At 33.6% G+C, this 16,831-nt stretch overlaps 1 protein-coding gene across 2 annotated transcripts in view; it reads left to right on the forward strand.

Moving 5' to 3' along the window:
- LOC140142001 (uncharacterized) overlaps window positions 1-16,831 on the forward strand; it is a 192,309-nt gene that overhangs the window by 19,164 nt on the left and 156,314 nt on the right. For both annotated transcript variants that reach the window (XM_072163900.1, XM_072163899.1), the window contains exon 2: window positions 7,281-7,331. In XM_072163900.1, the coding sequence (XP_072020001.1) occupies window positions 7,281-7,331 (51 nt within the window). The remainder of the gene's footprint in view (window positions 1-7,280; window positions 7,332-16,831) is intronic.

The raw sequence follows: 16,831 nt of genomic DNA on the forward strand, positions 1-16,831 counted from the left end.
GAAAACACAATCTGTGCAAATTTTCAGGAGTAAAGGAGAATAAATGTGTCTCCTCGATTCCTTCCAAGAACATTCATAGTGGATAATCATAATCGAAGGTGAAAAATATCACCATACAAGAATTGAATTGTATTACAATAGTTTCCAGTAGACTGATCTACATAAATAATCAAACTAAGCGGAAGTAACTAATATAAGTTCAGCTTTCAGCGCAAAACTATCCAGTGACATCCCAGCAAACGCAAAAACGTTTTTAAAACGTTTTTATAAGTTATATTTTGGCTTTTGGTTTACATAAGAACGTTTTAATAACATTAAAATGTCGGGTTATATAAAGGTCATGAAAACGTTTTAAAACGTTTTGTATGAAAACACACTACAACAATATTTTTAAAATGTTTTCAAAAATATTATTGTAAACTATTTTGCAAACATTTTTGACAAATTTTTGTCAAATTAAATAACATTATGTTAAAATATTTGCACTCAGCAAACACAGAAATGTTCTTAAAATGTTTTTTTTTCAAAAGGTTTTAATAACATTTAAATGTCGGGTTATATAAAGGTCATGAAAACGTTTTCAAAACGTTATTGCAAATATTTTGGGCAAACATTTTTCACAAAATATTTTTTCAACCCAAAATAACATTCTGTTTAGAATGTTTTGTATCAAGTTTTCAAAAATGTTTTTGGAATGTTATCAAAACGTTTTATACCCTTTATATAACCCGACATTTAAACGTTTTCTCTAAAACATTTTTTGTTTGCTGAACAGTAGATTATCAAAAAATGATTTTTAATGTTATGAAAACGTTTTATACCCTTAATATACCCTTTATATAACCCGACATTTAAACGTTTTCTGACAACCTTTTATAACCTTTTGCGAATGATGTCAAAAACGTTTTGTGTTTGCTGGGATAACATGGTAAGAGTAATGCGAAATAGGTTGATATGATTCTTATTGTCATGCAATCTTTCACATAATGTAAAAACATTGTTACCAATTTTATACATAATTGCTGTTCTACTATCTGCTTACTTTACCTGTTGCGTCTCATAAGAAACTTTACATTTCGTCCTGATCTGTTCCATATCTATCTTGTCTATGTAGTCTTCCATTATTTCTTAGATCATTCTGTTTGATAAACTTACTTGGAGCATTTCCTTTTAAATTTATAATGTACTGCATACACGCATATCGCATAATACGACGTTATCAAATTATCCATTCAATACAATTGACGTATCTAATAAAAGGTAAATCTGTTAAGAACTTCAAGACGGTGGGATATGTAAAATAAACACAACATTAACACACAAAGATCTCGGTCAAGATCACGCCACTGTGGCGATGGTGTAAAAATTCCGATCTGTATTTTGCTTGTTTGTTTACTTCTGTTTTATAATGCTATAAGCGGCTCCCTCAAGAATATCACATACTTTTGTTGTTTGATCAATTTGGCACATTTTCTGCGCATTTATCCAAGTTATATTTCTCCGTGGATCTTAAATGCATATTTCCCCTGTTCACCCTCTCTCTCTCTCACTCACGTCTCTCCCCCTCTCTCTCTCTCTCTCTTTCACGTCTGACAAATTTACTTCCAGCAATCCCTTTCAAGTTCATCGTATACTTACCTATTATCATATTCTTATAACGCAATTTCAAATGGGATCCTTTCAACCAAATTGACAAGTTTGATAAGAAGCAAAAAGTACACTATACAAAAAGAATGGATATTTTTGTTCCAGACTGACAACAAAAAAAGTTCACGTAAGCCATTTGGGGATATCTAAAAATATCAAATTGCAAAACGGGACTACATAATTTTTAGATGGCGTTTAAGCTATCCCCAGTACAAATAGACTTGTTCTTCGGGATTTGTCGTTATTTTTTTAGCATTTACATACAGTTAAACTCACTCAAGGATATACGTATACTCTTAAATTAGAAATACTGCAAATGCATATCATCGACAATGTTTTACCAAAAAATACTATATTCCTAATGTTTCAGAACGTCATATATTCTGGTAAACATTTTCAGAGGTAATTGGTTTAAAGAATAAAAGATTTTTTCGAAACATATCATTTTATTAAATTTTATTAAATAGTAAATTTTAATTATTAAAATAATTAGCAAATCAGACAATAAAATCCGTTTTTTATAATGGCAGTTCAGTAGGACTATAAAAAGAAAACAAATGATCGCTGGATTCCTTTGTTGAATCATGGATTAGTGGTAATTGGACGATTATAGGGAAAGTTGTTTGGCAATACCGTTTACCAAGGGTTGGTGTATTATGTATGCTTATTTGGTACAATGTATTATGGTATGGGGTCCTTCGTGTTCATTAATGCCAAAAAAGGTACCAACATGTCTGTTATGACATCAAAATCACACCATAATTGCTGCACACCTTTAATATAACCATTTTGTATCATGTGTGGTGTGTACGATAAGAAAAATGTTCGGCAAAAAAATCAAAACATTAGATTTTTATCTTGTTTTTAACTTAGAATAAAAGCAAAATACTATCTTAATATACACAGAATGTTCCTATCACATAATGTATCCATTAGAGCGCTTTGTAGTTCAACTGGGTTGAAATCGACTTTGACAGCATACCCCAATCCCGGGTAAGGCCAGTTTGTCAATCCTTAAAATAAGCGCAAAGAATGGTCCTACAATTACATAAAAGCGTTTAGTCACTTTCTTTAGGTGGCAAACCGTAAGGGATAACTCCCTCCTTCCTTGGTAACACAAGGGTTAATGTTGGGAATATGCTTTGTACGGAGTTTCAAAGAATCAGGTAAGCAGGGAACATAGTGGTTAGCAATGTTATGTAAGGAAACAATTTCAAATTATGTCACTCGTATTACCACTGCCAGGCTATTTAGCTTCATCATGCCAATGATTCTGTTAATATATCAATAAATCAGTTTACTTGTCAAAACTGACGGTGATAATTGTCTTTTTAGGATTAATCCATAGTTGATCCTCCTTAGGCATCCTCTTAATTGCCAAATGGTATGAATAAATTAATAAAATAATGAGCTTTGACAAACCAGAAAGGAATAACCCCTGTTAATCTGGCAACTTTATGGCTAGAAGGTTATTTGGCTTCCTTCAAACTAATTATATCATAAGATTACCACACCACTGGTCCCCTTGGTATATTACTCCAGCCATACTTTAATCAGATGTGGAATTTTCTCTGAAACAATGATACAAATAACGCAGCACATGAATAATGGAATTTGACAATCAAAACAAGATCATTTCTATCAAATCTGACAATCATTTTCCAAACGGAATTCATGTATCTCTGAATGTACAGCACATATGAGTTAATTTTTTATATAAGCTATTTCTGCAATTTCATCTACAGTGTAGGTTTGATTTGGCTAAGTCGGTAGTATAAGTTAATAATGTTAATTCCCTCAAATCATATTAGTTTGCAAATTGGTATATATATATTCCAAATATTTTATTTTCGCTATTACATCATTCATTATCCCAGAAAGTCAACTTTAATAACATTTTCTTTTACAAATGATAGTTTTGACTCCTTAAGGCGAAATAATTAATATGATAATATCCATCAAATTGGATAAATGTAAGTCCTAATTCCTTGATTAACATTTTTAAGGATTGTAAATTATTTACTCAGGGTTGAATTTCATATGTAGAATCTTGTTCAAAATATGTTGCATTTATCGGAATGCCAGATTTAAATTTGAAAAAAAAAGAAAGATTAACTATGGATATCCAATTTTTGTCTATATTTTGTCGGTTAAGGGGTAGGTCACCCACCTTTGCACAGTATTTTTGTGGGCCTGACATGCCTGAGAGCACATCAGACACACCAAATTGCATTCTGAATACTAGGAATGTTATTCTGATATCAAATACTCTTTTGATATCAGAATATCGCTGAATATTCTGATATCCAAAAAATATTTGATATCAGAAGGATATTCCTCGTATTCAGAATGCAATTTGCGGTGTCTGATGTGCTCTCAAGCCCCACAAAAAATACTGTGCAAACGTCGCTTTCCGAGCCCTTATGGTTAGCACAAATAGTTGGTTAAATCCACACATATTCATTATAAGCCAACACACATAATGCTTGAGGAATGCACATGATGGCATAAAAGCGACACCGTTTTGATCTGGTGTTTTAAGTTGATAAAGTACGTGAAGGAAGACAGATCTAACAATTTACTGCTTGTGTTTTAAGTTTATTTTCATCTACTAGACAGATAAATATAGGTTTTTTCCTGACCCACAACACATCTGGTATTTTTTTCATGCTGTTACAGGCTTGTAAAATGGTGCATTTACATTACTAAGGCAATTCATCAACTGAGAATGTTATAAACCGCATGTGCTTTAATAGTACAATTAATTACCTAAGAGGAAGAAGGGCCCAACTTCATCAAAACTGTTCTTGAGATATTAAGCAAAAACTTAAAAATTTGTAAAAGCTTTAGAGCCATACTGTTTCATCTTAATACATGAAAATACTTTATTACATATATGATGTTTCCATGGCAACGGTACAAGCCTTAATATGAGCCGGAGATGGGCCCTTCTTCGAATAATAAACTGAAAAGTTAGAGACATAATGAATTCATCTTCAGAGGACCTTTAATACACAATCTTAATACATTATTACATACATGTGAAATGATGTATGAGCCGGAGTTGGGTCTTTCTTCCAAAATATTCCCAATATGGGCATTTCTTCCATGGAAACCATAAAAGTGTACTTGGAAGAATATTTAGAGTGTGGATTTGAGCCCTTCTTTCACAAACAATAAAATGCTTTGTCTAACTCATTTTTGTAAAATGATGGAGTTGAGTCCTTCTTCCAAATGACAAGTACATCATTTTATAATGACGTCATGAGCTTGTTAAATAGCTGCCATTAGAATTTTTATATCTGATTCGCGCTAAAATGTCATTAACCTCATGCTCATATTTAAGATCATATTATATATTCCATAAATCATTGTACACGGCCGCTAATATGTACCCATGCTGAAATTACCAATCATATTGTCTATGGTGAAATACAATTGGTACTTTGATTAATGTATTTAATATCCAAAACAATAATCCTCCCGATATTAGAAATATCCGCCCCAGCAAAAGAACATTTATTAACTAGATACAATATAGAACATTTTATCAAAACCAATAGATATTTTATCAAATTAAATTGAAAGGCGTTTTTTTTTCTTCTGAATGAACACATTTCACTCGGACAGCTAGGTAGGGAAGATGCTCGGAAATATGCAATAAAAATACATTTCTTCCCTACTAAATATACTCTGATCCAACTGACGAATTTGGTCAAAATTTAATTTCTACCTGCACAGTAGATGAATCGGACCCCCTCCCCCAATTTTAAGATTTGTGTATATTTTAACAACGAGCTAACTAAGATAATAGTCTTTGACCATTATCTAAAAATAAACAATAGTGTCCAGTTCTTCCCTTTTGCCGTGATGCAGATTTGTCAGTTACGCATTAAGGGATCTGGAATGAGTACAATTAATTACCTTCGTCAAAACTGTTCATCAAAACTGTTTCATCTTAATACATGAAAATACTTTTATTAATGATATGATGTTTCCATGGCAATTGACGTTTTAAGCGTTTCGACAGTATTTTTTGTGGGACATGAGAGCACATCAGACATATCGAATTGCATTCTGAATACGCAGAATGTCTTTCTGATATCAAATAATGTTCATTTCTTGAAATTCACGATATAATACAAATTTTATGATTTGATATTTTTCTCATTTTTGATATATAACTGTCCTCGAAGTAAATTTGATAAATCTAATGGTATATTCTTAAAGTGTATGTAGCTGGGAGGAAAAGCCGATGATCAATTGAAAATTGTGAACTTTCATATTGAAGATATGGATTTGTTTTCCCAAAAAGACCTAATTTTTTTTTGGTGTTTTGGAAAAAAAATATATATCTTCAATAGGAAAGTTCAAAATTTTCAATTGATCGTCGGCTTTTCATCCCACCTACATACAGTTCAAGTATAAATCACCAGATTTATAAAGTTTACTTCGAGGACTGTTAAATATCAAAATATCAATTTTAATGATTTGCCATAAAATGTGTATTACATGAATTTCAAAAAATCAAAATTATTTGATATCAGAAGGACATTCTTCGTATTCAGAATGCAATTCGATATGTCTGATGTGCTCTAATGACAACCCACAATAAATACTGTCCAAACGTTCATACCCCATCCCTTAAGTCCACTTACTTTTCTGATTTCATGTTCTTATTCCTTTTTACATTAAATATTACATACCACAGAGAATTTATAAACCTCATCTGGCATGCTTCGTTTTAGGTGAGAAATCAATTTCCAGTTCTATATTGTCTTTATTTTCCTTTATTTTGTTTAATCGAAAATATTCATCCTTCTTTTTAGCACATGGTACAAGGACATGATAAACACGATTATAGTGTCTGGACATTTCTAATAAAGATGAACCTGTGCATAAAATGACTAAGCTGAATTGTTATCTAAAAATCGAATGTAAAATATTTGAATCATTTAAAGAAATATCAAAAGGATATTGTGATTTGATGAAGTGCTAGATATGCTGGCTTTGCAAGTCTCGTGACACTGTTAATATTTTTATCTACGCGTCGTAAAATTCCTAAAATATCAAAATAACCCACTCATGGACTGTGATTTCACCATCATTTACAACGCATCGAAGTCCACAGGATTGAGTATTTTTATGGTAGATTTATGACAGGTTTGGACATGGGATGTGTTAAAGACTAATGATATGTCGTAAATGCTAGTAAAATGCACATATGTCTGCACAGCATATCTGTGAATATTGTCCATAATGTTTTGAGATTATATTCTTATACTCTTATGACCATTGTAACACAATGTGATTGCGTCTTCCATAATGGCCGACAATCTTAGAAAAAAATATTCGAACACTTTACAGGCTTACTTCCAAATTATCCCCTTCTATCCCCGTACAATGTTGTATTACACAATGTGCTCATCCCCAACATTATGTCGACACTATTATATTGCTAAGTTTCCAGTGACGTAGGCTTACAACCTCACACCTAGAAGTTCAGCATTGCACATGTTTACACCTTCTCTAATACACAGTTGCTCACCTACAATTCTCTAATCCTGCCCAATTCGATATGAGATTATTAAATTCTCATTTCTGTTTATCTTTATTTGTTTATCTTGATACAGGATCAAATGCAGGTTGCAGCTCAAATTGTATGAGAATTCTTGGCGCAGGAAGTAAGTATATAGATCTGTCCGTTTCTTCATTTGTCTTTTCTTTATAAACAGTATGTTTATATAACTATTTATTTAGGTGTGCAAAAACAGAAAATATGAGATGAAAAGTGAAAACTGTTGTTATTCCCAATTCTCGTTCTACTGCCTGCAACCCATCATACAATACAATAGGAACAATGAGATCGTGTTTCTGATTTCTAGCCAAATGCAGAGATTTCCGCGACATGTCTTAAACAAAAAGATAAAAATCCCATCATTTAATCAACAAACATTTTGTTCAAACTTTACTCTAGAAAAAATATATGTTTAACATTACGCCTTCGAGCATAAACTGATGTTGCAAAGGCATGTGGTGAGTGTACTTAGAAATATAAACGTTAGCTAAGATTTAGTTTATGTTAACGCCATAAAATGTCCTAAAATCTGTCGTTTTCCCTACTGCATGCATTTTATGCTAATATACGCCAACCTTGTGTTTGGTTTAAAGAACTCAAACTCTGCCAATAGGCAATTTGCAAAAGAAAGCTTCTATCTTTGATCTGACTTACTTATAAATGTGTCCCACTTATAAGTCTAATTATCTGTCAAGGAGTACACAAATACGTGGATTTCCGTTCTTTATTATCGTCAACCCTGATGCCTCGAGCAAAACTTGCAACAATTCCCCACTTATGCAAAATGCCTTCCGAAATCAACCTCGGGGATACCAACGGGAGCATTGTAGTTATTCATCATGGCATACATGTAGACTGTTGCAAAGTATTTGTACCCAAAGAATGCATTTATGTACGTCGGAACCAGATGTTTTATTATTTACTTTAATATCATAAACAAAGGAAAATTTCTTAACATTGTGTTTTGAGCCAACTGGTTGCACTAATTTAATTACATCAAAGGTAAATGTAGGTCTACTTATCTGCTACGTGTCTACTGAGTAAGTTCGAACGTTGGATGTATAAGATAGAAAAAGAACAGACGTCAAAAAATGTAAAATATGACAAAAGACAGTAGTTATTCACTAGAACTTCACCGGAACTTCCGAATATTCTTAATATTATTGGTGAGGGGTTTTTTCTGGAGATTTCTGTTTTGTGAAGAATCGATATTTTGCCGATTGAAACATATTTGACCTGTTAACTAAATCTTCTTCGCTTCAAACCGCTTTGTGAATTTAATTAATTAACCAGAAAAAAAGTTTCAAAGATATAGATGAAAATTAATATGTACACATTCGTTAACACTACTGACGTCGAGCTTTTAGCGCCAGGATTTTCGAAATATATTTGAATCAAGTGACTTATTGAGTTCAAGAATAGCAAGCTATAGTTCCGTAGACAATTCGCCTAGAAATGATGATGTAATAGGATTAACTACCATAGGAAAACATTTTTGAATATATCGCCCTGCACTACAAGCAGGTTGCACTCATCACCTGTGTATGACTGCAATCATGGATGGAATACAATAACGCTCTTTTCAAAGATACTAATCTTACAAGTGCGAGTGATAAGCATGATATGATTATTCTACGATCCAGGTCTTTATCCCTGTTCTTTGACATCTATGGTTATTTGACATCTATGGTTCAATGCAGAGGTCTGCATTGAACACAAACCTGTTCAATTCGGCACAGAAACAATGGCGAAAACAAAACTCAAAAATCACTTTTTCTTGAAAATGCCCCTCCATATTTCAAATTTAGGTTGAGACATGTTTTCGAGAAATTCACACAAAATTGCATGACGATATAGTTTTGCGCACGAAACAGAAGCGCGTTTTTCTATCGCTATGGAAAATCTCAGACCAGTAAAATCATTGATCTTAATTGGCCACACAACGAGCGACATGTATGGTAATATGTTCTGTACACAAACCTGTTTAATTTGGGCAAAGGAACTGTGGTAAAAACAACGTTCAGAAGTCACTTTTTCTATATTGTACAAACAAAATGACAAAAAAAACACCGAAAACGACCCTGATGGTGTTTATATGGTTTAACGGCTATTATAGGAGCCACCTTCACCATAGAAAATGCCCAAGCAACCGGTAGGCTGTACTAGTGCAGTGCGATATATTCAAAAAAAATTTAAACCTATTGCTATGGTAGTTAGTTTTTATCAATATCAAATACATAATTTCATCTATTAAATTTACATATTCAGTGTTTCTGACCATAAAATGTTTTTGTGGCCACTTCACTTGTAGTCTCGTGTCATTTTAAATCTTGCCAGCAGTTTTTTACACAAAACCACTCATCCGATTGACTTTAAAAATTTTGCATGAAGGTTGAAAAACATTTACGTCGGAAACGACGCATTTATGTTAATTTATATCCAAAATTGCGCGAAATGCTTTGCTGAAATGCAGAAATGCAATCTTGCATTTTTGCTCCGTAGAATTTTAGAACAATTTTCCTTATACATTATTGGCGGTGGAAGCATTCAAATTAAGGGGGGGGGGGTCAAGGATGAGCATATCTTGTTTTGGTTTATCTGTGACTTAATTTGTGTTTATAAGCGAGCAAAAGTTTCACTTTCAGGCTATTTTAGCCCCAAATGAAGGTGTGATTTGCTATGTTATGAATCAGTGCCTAATTTTGCAATTTTACCTTATTTGGAAAGATGCATAGGGCAATCATTGCTTTATTTTTTTTTTCTTTTGTTGTAAGGCATTTTAGACGTTTTACATGTTCATTCACCATTTTCAAGGTCATATTAAGTACTTCTGCACTACTATAACTAGAAAGAAAACCGTACACAGATCTCAGAATGAACGTTTTTAAAACTAATAAAACCCTTCTAAAATATTATCACCTAATGCACAATTTGTTGTCTTAATGTTGTCTGTAGATTCCCGTACAAAGGTTGTATAGTACAAATAAAGAGGCTCGACGATTAGAGTACACTTTATTATCGTTGTCTGAACAATTGTCGTATTACATTATGGACATTGTGTACCTTTTTACTTTCATGGGAATTATTTCTACATTGCGAGGTAGTCATTGAAAATTATCATGATAATTGTGACTTGTAGTTTTCAATTGGTATCCAATTGGGAATCCATCATAGTTCCCCTGTGTTGCAATGAAGGCGTTCTATATACATATGTCTATATGTATTGCCATACCAAGTAAAAACGCAGTACCCTCTTGTTAATTCAATACTGCATGTTTCTAGAACGTTTCTGTTGAATTCTAAAACTGTCATAAATATCTGTGTCTTAAACAAATAACACAGCATCTGCTATGTTATTTGCTTTGAAGTAAAATGTCCTAAAACACCTGCCACCCAAGCAAAAAGGCAGCATGTACGCTATATGCTTGGAAAGGCGGTGATTATTAGGGGAAATACCGTTCTGATATTCTATCCCAGTATACAGTAAGCCAACAAATTAAGGTACCAGTCACTTTCACCCTCTGTATATTCTAAATAAAGGCAGATATACCATAATTGGAACCAACAGCTAATAGCTACATCTTTTAGCTCAAATTTAAGACCTCATTTGTTGAAATTGTTCAAGAAATAAAGACACGGCAATCCAAAAACCCAAGGAAGGTGCAAATTTAAAAGTTGCAGTTTGCCCCACTCCATGCCCTATTGTTTTGTTCACAAAGCGTTCGTCAGGAGTTTCAAACGGTGTTTTTTGAACATAACGAACTCAAGACCATTTTCATCTTTTGCATAATTAATACGTGAATGAATTATACTGAAAACGTCCTTTTATCCACCCAAGAAACTATGATGTACGTCATTTGCTTGACCATGGGGTTGTCGCTAGTGACTAAACTTGTTATTTGGGTTAAAATGCACTTTGATCTTCACGTTTTTTAATTTACAGTTATCTAAAAATTAAGACAGCGGAAAACACCCTTTGGTGTCGTTTACACTATAGTCGTCCATCACCTCTCTCATATGTTCCTTTTTCTTTAACTATATGCACTTACGCGATAATAAAAACACGGTAGGTTGACAAGTCGAGCTATGATTAACAAAAGGTTGATCATTGTGTCAATTGTCAAAGGGAAATTTGAAGCGATTTATCAGGTTAAAAACAATATTGTTGGTGTATATTGGACACTTCGGTCAGTTAAGTAATATGATAATCAGGTGACCCGATACAAAATTGTGATCTACATTTCGCTTGTACCAAATAGTGCCTGTTATGTTGTATTTTCTTATGTCAGCCAATCACCTGTTGAAATATGCCCAATAACTTTTAATGACAAACTCACTTTTAATAAATTATTAAATTCTATCCAATTGAATTTTGCAAACTAATATATCTGATAAGATAAATCAGATTTGAATAACATATAAAATAGGCTTAACTAATAATGAGATCAAAACAAGCTGAAGATGAACAAAATTAATTTGCATAAAAGAGAATGAGTACAAATGATTTGTACCCGGATGTCTGATTATACCTTAGTTAAAAACAAACTTTATTATATGAGATACTTAATCATCTTCTTCAGAAATGAAGTGGTTTTTTTTTATCAGTGAAGTGTATTTAAATGTTATTTACCTGTTTTTAAGACACGAAGTCAATTTTTTTTAATGTCCTAAACGTTACAAATTTTAATATTTTGAACCCTATTTCTGGTTGAACAACCGCTATCAGGATTGCAGTTTTCTAAACGCATTGTCATTGTGTTGAGAATATGTTAACTAGTCTTGCAGGATTCTTCATTTGAGCATAACAATTAGGCAAAAGAATATATATTTCAAACAGCATGATTGACAAATCTAATGACATATAATCACGATGTGAAAGATGGATTGTTCCATTGCACGAGCCGGTACTGCGAGTGAATTTGAATAATCCGTCTTTCACCGAGTGATTACATTTTTAACCCAATTAACACAAATTTAAGACAGTTAATATCTGTCCTAAATCACCCACTCTAGTTACTTGACAGATTTATCCAAATCTAGATACAAAACATTGTAACTCATTCTCTATGGTATACGGGATGGTATTTTCATATTTTCAACATTATTTTGACATTATTTTGACAGTCAATTCCCAACAAACAAACACTTGATTAAGATTTCACTTTCAACTTTTCTTCTTCAAAGCACCAAGTTAAAATACGCGTACTGTTCAAATGAAATCATATTTTATGCCCAAATGTACATTTTTTAACCATAACCATAACCGAGTTTGATGTTAAATAATCCCCGATCCCCGTGAGCATATAAACGGTGCAAAGTCAGATCGTATGACTTTATAAACACTATTGGCTGTTCCGATAGTGAATGTTTTTAGAAAGAAATGAAAACTTTTTAATCATTTTAAATCAAAATCGTATACGGCAAAACGCGTCTCGATTTGTTTTCAAGACTCCGGAACATGTAATCCTATATTGTTGAACTCGTGTTTTACCGCCCTTCTCGGCTATTACATGTGGGCGTATTGTATTCAGGGATAGCGTATACGATGTGACTCCTCTCTTAAACGTTTTACTAGACACTGTGCCTCTTTACCCTTCGCTGTGAGCAATTGGCCACATCACCATTGGAACACTTTTATCAATTGGTAGTGAGTTCGTACGATACATTCACTGTTACTAGTATCCGTAATGATTAAAAGAGTTTGAGGGTGCGCAAAACAGCGGTTGAAACCATACTTGAAAATAATGAGTGAGGTCGTATGACATCTCTCCTTGTCGTCTTGACAACATTGCCGAGTAAAGTGGTTTAAACACGATCACAATTCATTTGTTGAAGTCAACGTCCCGGCTAATCCAACTACGTTTTTACTATACACTACGTTTTACGTTATTAAGGGGTTGTAGCAGTATTTTTGCTCATCACAGAGGTATCCGTTATTCTTACTTAATTGGCATATGAATGGCAGACGGTATCCGTAACGAAAGGGTTGACTCTCGACCTATTTAATCTTTCTAGGTGTTCTCAGTATTTTATAGCATTTATACATAATATTTTGAGGTTTAGAGTCAATTTTATTTTTATTACTTTAAAAAAAAGAGGACAGCCTCGTACAGGGAAAATGTAGTTGTATAAAATGCCTACACGCTATTGTCAAAACTATATTATTATAATAATTTACGCACATTCTTCAATGATGAGGGTTTGCGATGTCATTTTGCTAAGGATTGATAGAGTAGGCTGGTGACTTCCCGAGTGCGAGTTAGAGGTGGTTGTCACCAATAACCCACACGATTTTGACTTTGCTTTAGGCATTCAGTTCTGAATCAAACGGCAGATTAGAATAGATTCAAGTGTATGTTGACTTTCAATAAGTCTTCAAAGGTTTAGGACTTAAAGTTCTTTAAAATCTCTAATCAGTGCGTACAAGATCATTATATCAACTTCTGGAAATGAAAATCAATTTCTTCAGCGCTTCTTATGTTCTTCAGCAGTATTGAAATGAGTTATTAAAGCTGAAAATAACTAATCGAAAAATACATATATATATATTTGTTTGAGGATAAATGCGCAACCGACTATATATCTCAATGATATAACAAACTGGTTCTGCATAATCCTGTTATTGTTGCTGATAGCGAACGAAATCTTCATAAAAAATATTTGTATTGTCATTGCACCGATTTTTCCTCCGGATCGTAGCATTCAGTGTTGTCATATTTGTAGGAGTATTGCCATAATGTTTTTATGATTTTTGAGGAGTTGGGTTTCACAATATATTTTTGATGACAACAATGGGTACAAAAGCGAAGCGTTTTTACTGGGTTATGTTATTGCATACTCAAAAGCACAATAAAGACATTCTTAATCATATTCAAAACAATGGAAAATTGGAGTATAGAAGATGGTAATATACACATTATAATATCAGCCACGTAACTCAGATTCTGCCAAATATACTTATGGATAATTCCCGATTTTAGGTATATTTTATAGTATCACGTTACCCTAGGCCATGAATAATTGTATTAGTAGGGTATCCCGTCTACATTTTAGGGAAATACCCATCACGCCGTTTATAACCTGATACTACCGACAGGTTGTCATGTTAGGCCCTTATAACTCATTCTATTACTCTTACGACCCATTATTCAAAATCGCGCACTGTGATTTGTTAAAACACGTCACGTGAGAGCCCATTATTCTGCAATAATGGGTCAAGCGCCGTAACACATTCTACGTACAGCATTACGCTTGGTTATGCGTGCAATTTTTCCGCGATACGCGCTGTCACTTACGCGTACGCGGTCCACTTTGAAGTAAACAACTTAAAATATTTGTGCCAAAAATGATATTTTTGTTCTTTAAATCGTACTATTTTCTGGTAATAGAATAGAAATAAAGGGTGCAGCATTATCCTTTACACGCAAATAATATGTCCTCGGCAGTAAAAACGTTTAAATAATGGGTTCGGCAGCGCCTCACCCATTATTTACGTTTTTTACTGCCTCGGACACATTATTTGGGTGTAAAGGATAATGCATTACCATTTATTTCTTAAATATTGTTAATAAAGCATCTGTATGCCAAACATTATAGGCCTAATTATAACATTTTGTGAACATTTTTAACAAAACTCGTTGAACTTCTTGAAAATATTTTACTAATGGATTTACGCAGACCACAACATCCGTCTCATGAATCGGTAAGTTATTCATTAAAAATATTTTTCTACTTGTATTAACTTGTATCCACCCACACGAGGGGCTCTGTCCCTTAGAATCCGTTAGGGGTTGCACCCAGACCCCCGCTATAACCGTACCACTTTTAAATTTCTTCCGAGGGGCCTGAAAGGTCTCCTCTATCCGGCGATGTCAAATAGGTACCAACATTTCCAACATGATGTCACGAAATATATAGCATTAATGATAATGATTGCCAATATGTAATTTTCTCTGTCTCTAAAATTTAATCTAAAGATGAGAAACAAATACCACTCAACTTAAATACCAGCTTTTGGATTCCATATCAAGTCAATACGGTTGTTCGTAAAATTGAGCACAAGGGCTTAGTCCCTCAATTATGAGTCATTCGGTGGTTTAATTTGGGTTTCTAGCAAACCGGGTGCAAAGCTAAAGACGAAGATGAAAATATGAGGTTTGTTGACTACAGTGCGTCATCTTGCAGACAGTTTTAGACATAACTATCTAGTGCATATGACATGCTCGTCTAGCACTTACTCGCCCTTTGCCAAGTTGTCGGAGTAGTAGTACCACTTACTACTTGTGGAATATTTATCAGAATAATAATTTATTATCATGAAAAATTTATTTTAAATGTCCTAACATGTTCTTTCAGTAGTACCAGCACATTTTCAGCATAAAAGAATATTTCTTGAATGACAAACCTTTAAACGAATAAATATCTTCAGTGATTATAGTCAGAGCTGGATTATGGTATAGCAAGTTGTGGGCTATAATCATGATAATGTCTCATAATTATGTTTTACGAGACCGACAATCATTCTTGGTCAAGTAAACCAGTCGGGATGATGCAAGAATGTCTTAATTGGCTTTGTATTTCATTGCCACTACCGATGACAAAGGTTTGTATCAAAGGTCCATGTGTTAGAATTCGCACGAAAGACTAAACCGATCTTGTTTATGTCTCCTTTTCAACATTTATTATTTTTATACTCTGATACTTGTCGTTTCATTTTCAAATGGTACGGATGGCCAATAATGGGCAATAATCTGCGAAATGCGAACAATTCATCCGTGAACCGTTAATCCGATTATCAATGCGGTTGTTCTACTTCACAAACACCTCGCGGGCAAGCAGTTCCGAACATGCCTCGTTGATGATACACTTGACTTATTTTTTAAACATCGGGAACTGCCTTAATGCGAACAAATTTACTTGATTTGCATTAAAAATTTAATCACCACGACTCGATGACTATTGCCAAAAAAATTATCAAATTGTGCGGAAACTATTTCTGAACGTTCCACGAGGTCTAAGTTTGACCTCTCTTTTTTATTTGACAATGAATGTGGTGTCAAATCTTTAACTGCATACTATTTGAGCTCAGTTACGATTAAGTAATAACTTATTACACCAATGGACCCAATAGTTTAACCACCAAATTTTCCGCTGATCCTTTGTTGTTGGTAAATCAGCTTTCTAAAACTGAGTGCCACAAGATGGGCTTTTTTCAGCGTATGGTGCCCACTTGGAACCAGCTCCCTAGTATTATCAGATCTACAAATTCTGTTGCTTCATTTAAGCAACAAGTTTTGGAGTTTTACCAGTGCAAATTTGCTCGCACCTTTGATGCAACTTGTGTTTGCACTTGGATCTCTTTTTGTAATTGTCAAAATTGCAGGCAAACGTAACTTAACCTGCATTTCCCCCCCCCCTCTAATTCATTTTTTCCTTCACTCTTTTTGGATTTGGTGGGGCGGTCTTAGAGGTGCTTGGCACATGTTCGCTTCAGCCATTCACAGGAAAATTTTGTTCCTTTTATGATATTGTGCAGTTTTTGATGTAACTTATGTTCAATATTAAATTTGTGATAAAGTGATAAAGTGTAATAAATAAATAAAATAA

This window comes from Amphiura filiformis, chromosome 20, assembly GCF_039555335.1.
Source record: "Amphiura filiformis chromosome 20, Afil_fr2py, whole genome shotgun sequence".
Lineage (NCBI taxonomy): Eukaryota > Metazoa > Echinodermata > Ophiuroidea > Amphilepidida > Amphiuridae > Amphiura > Amphiura filiformis.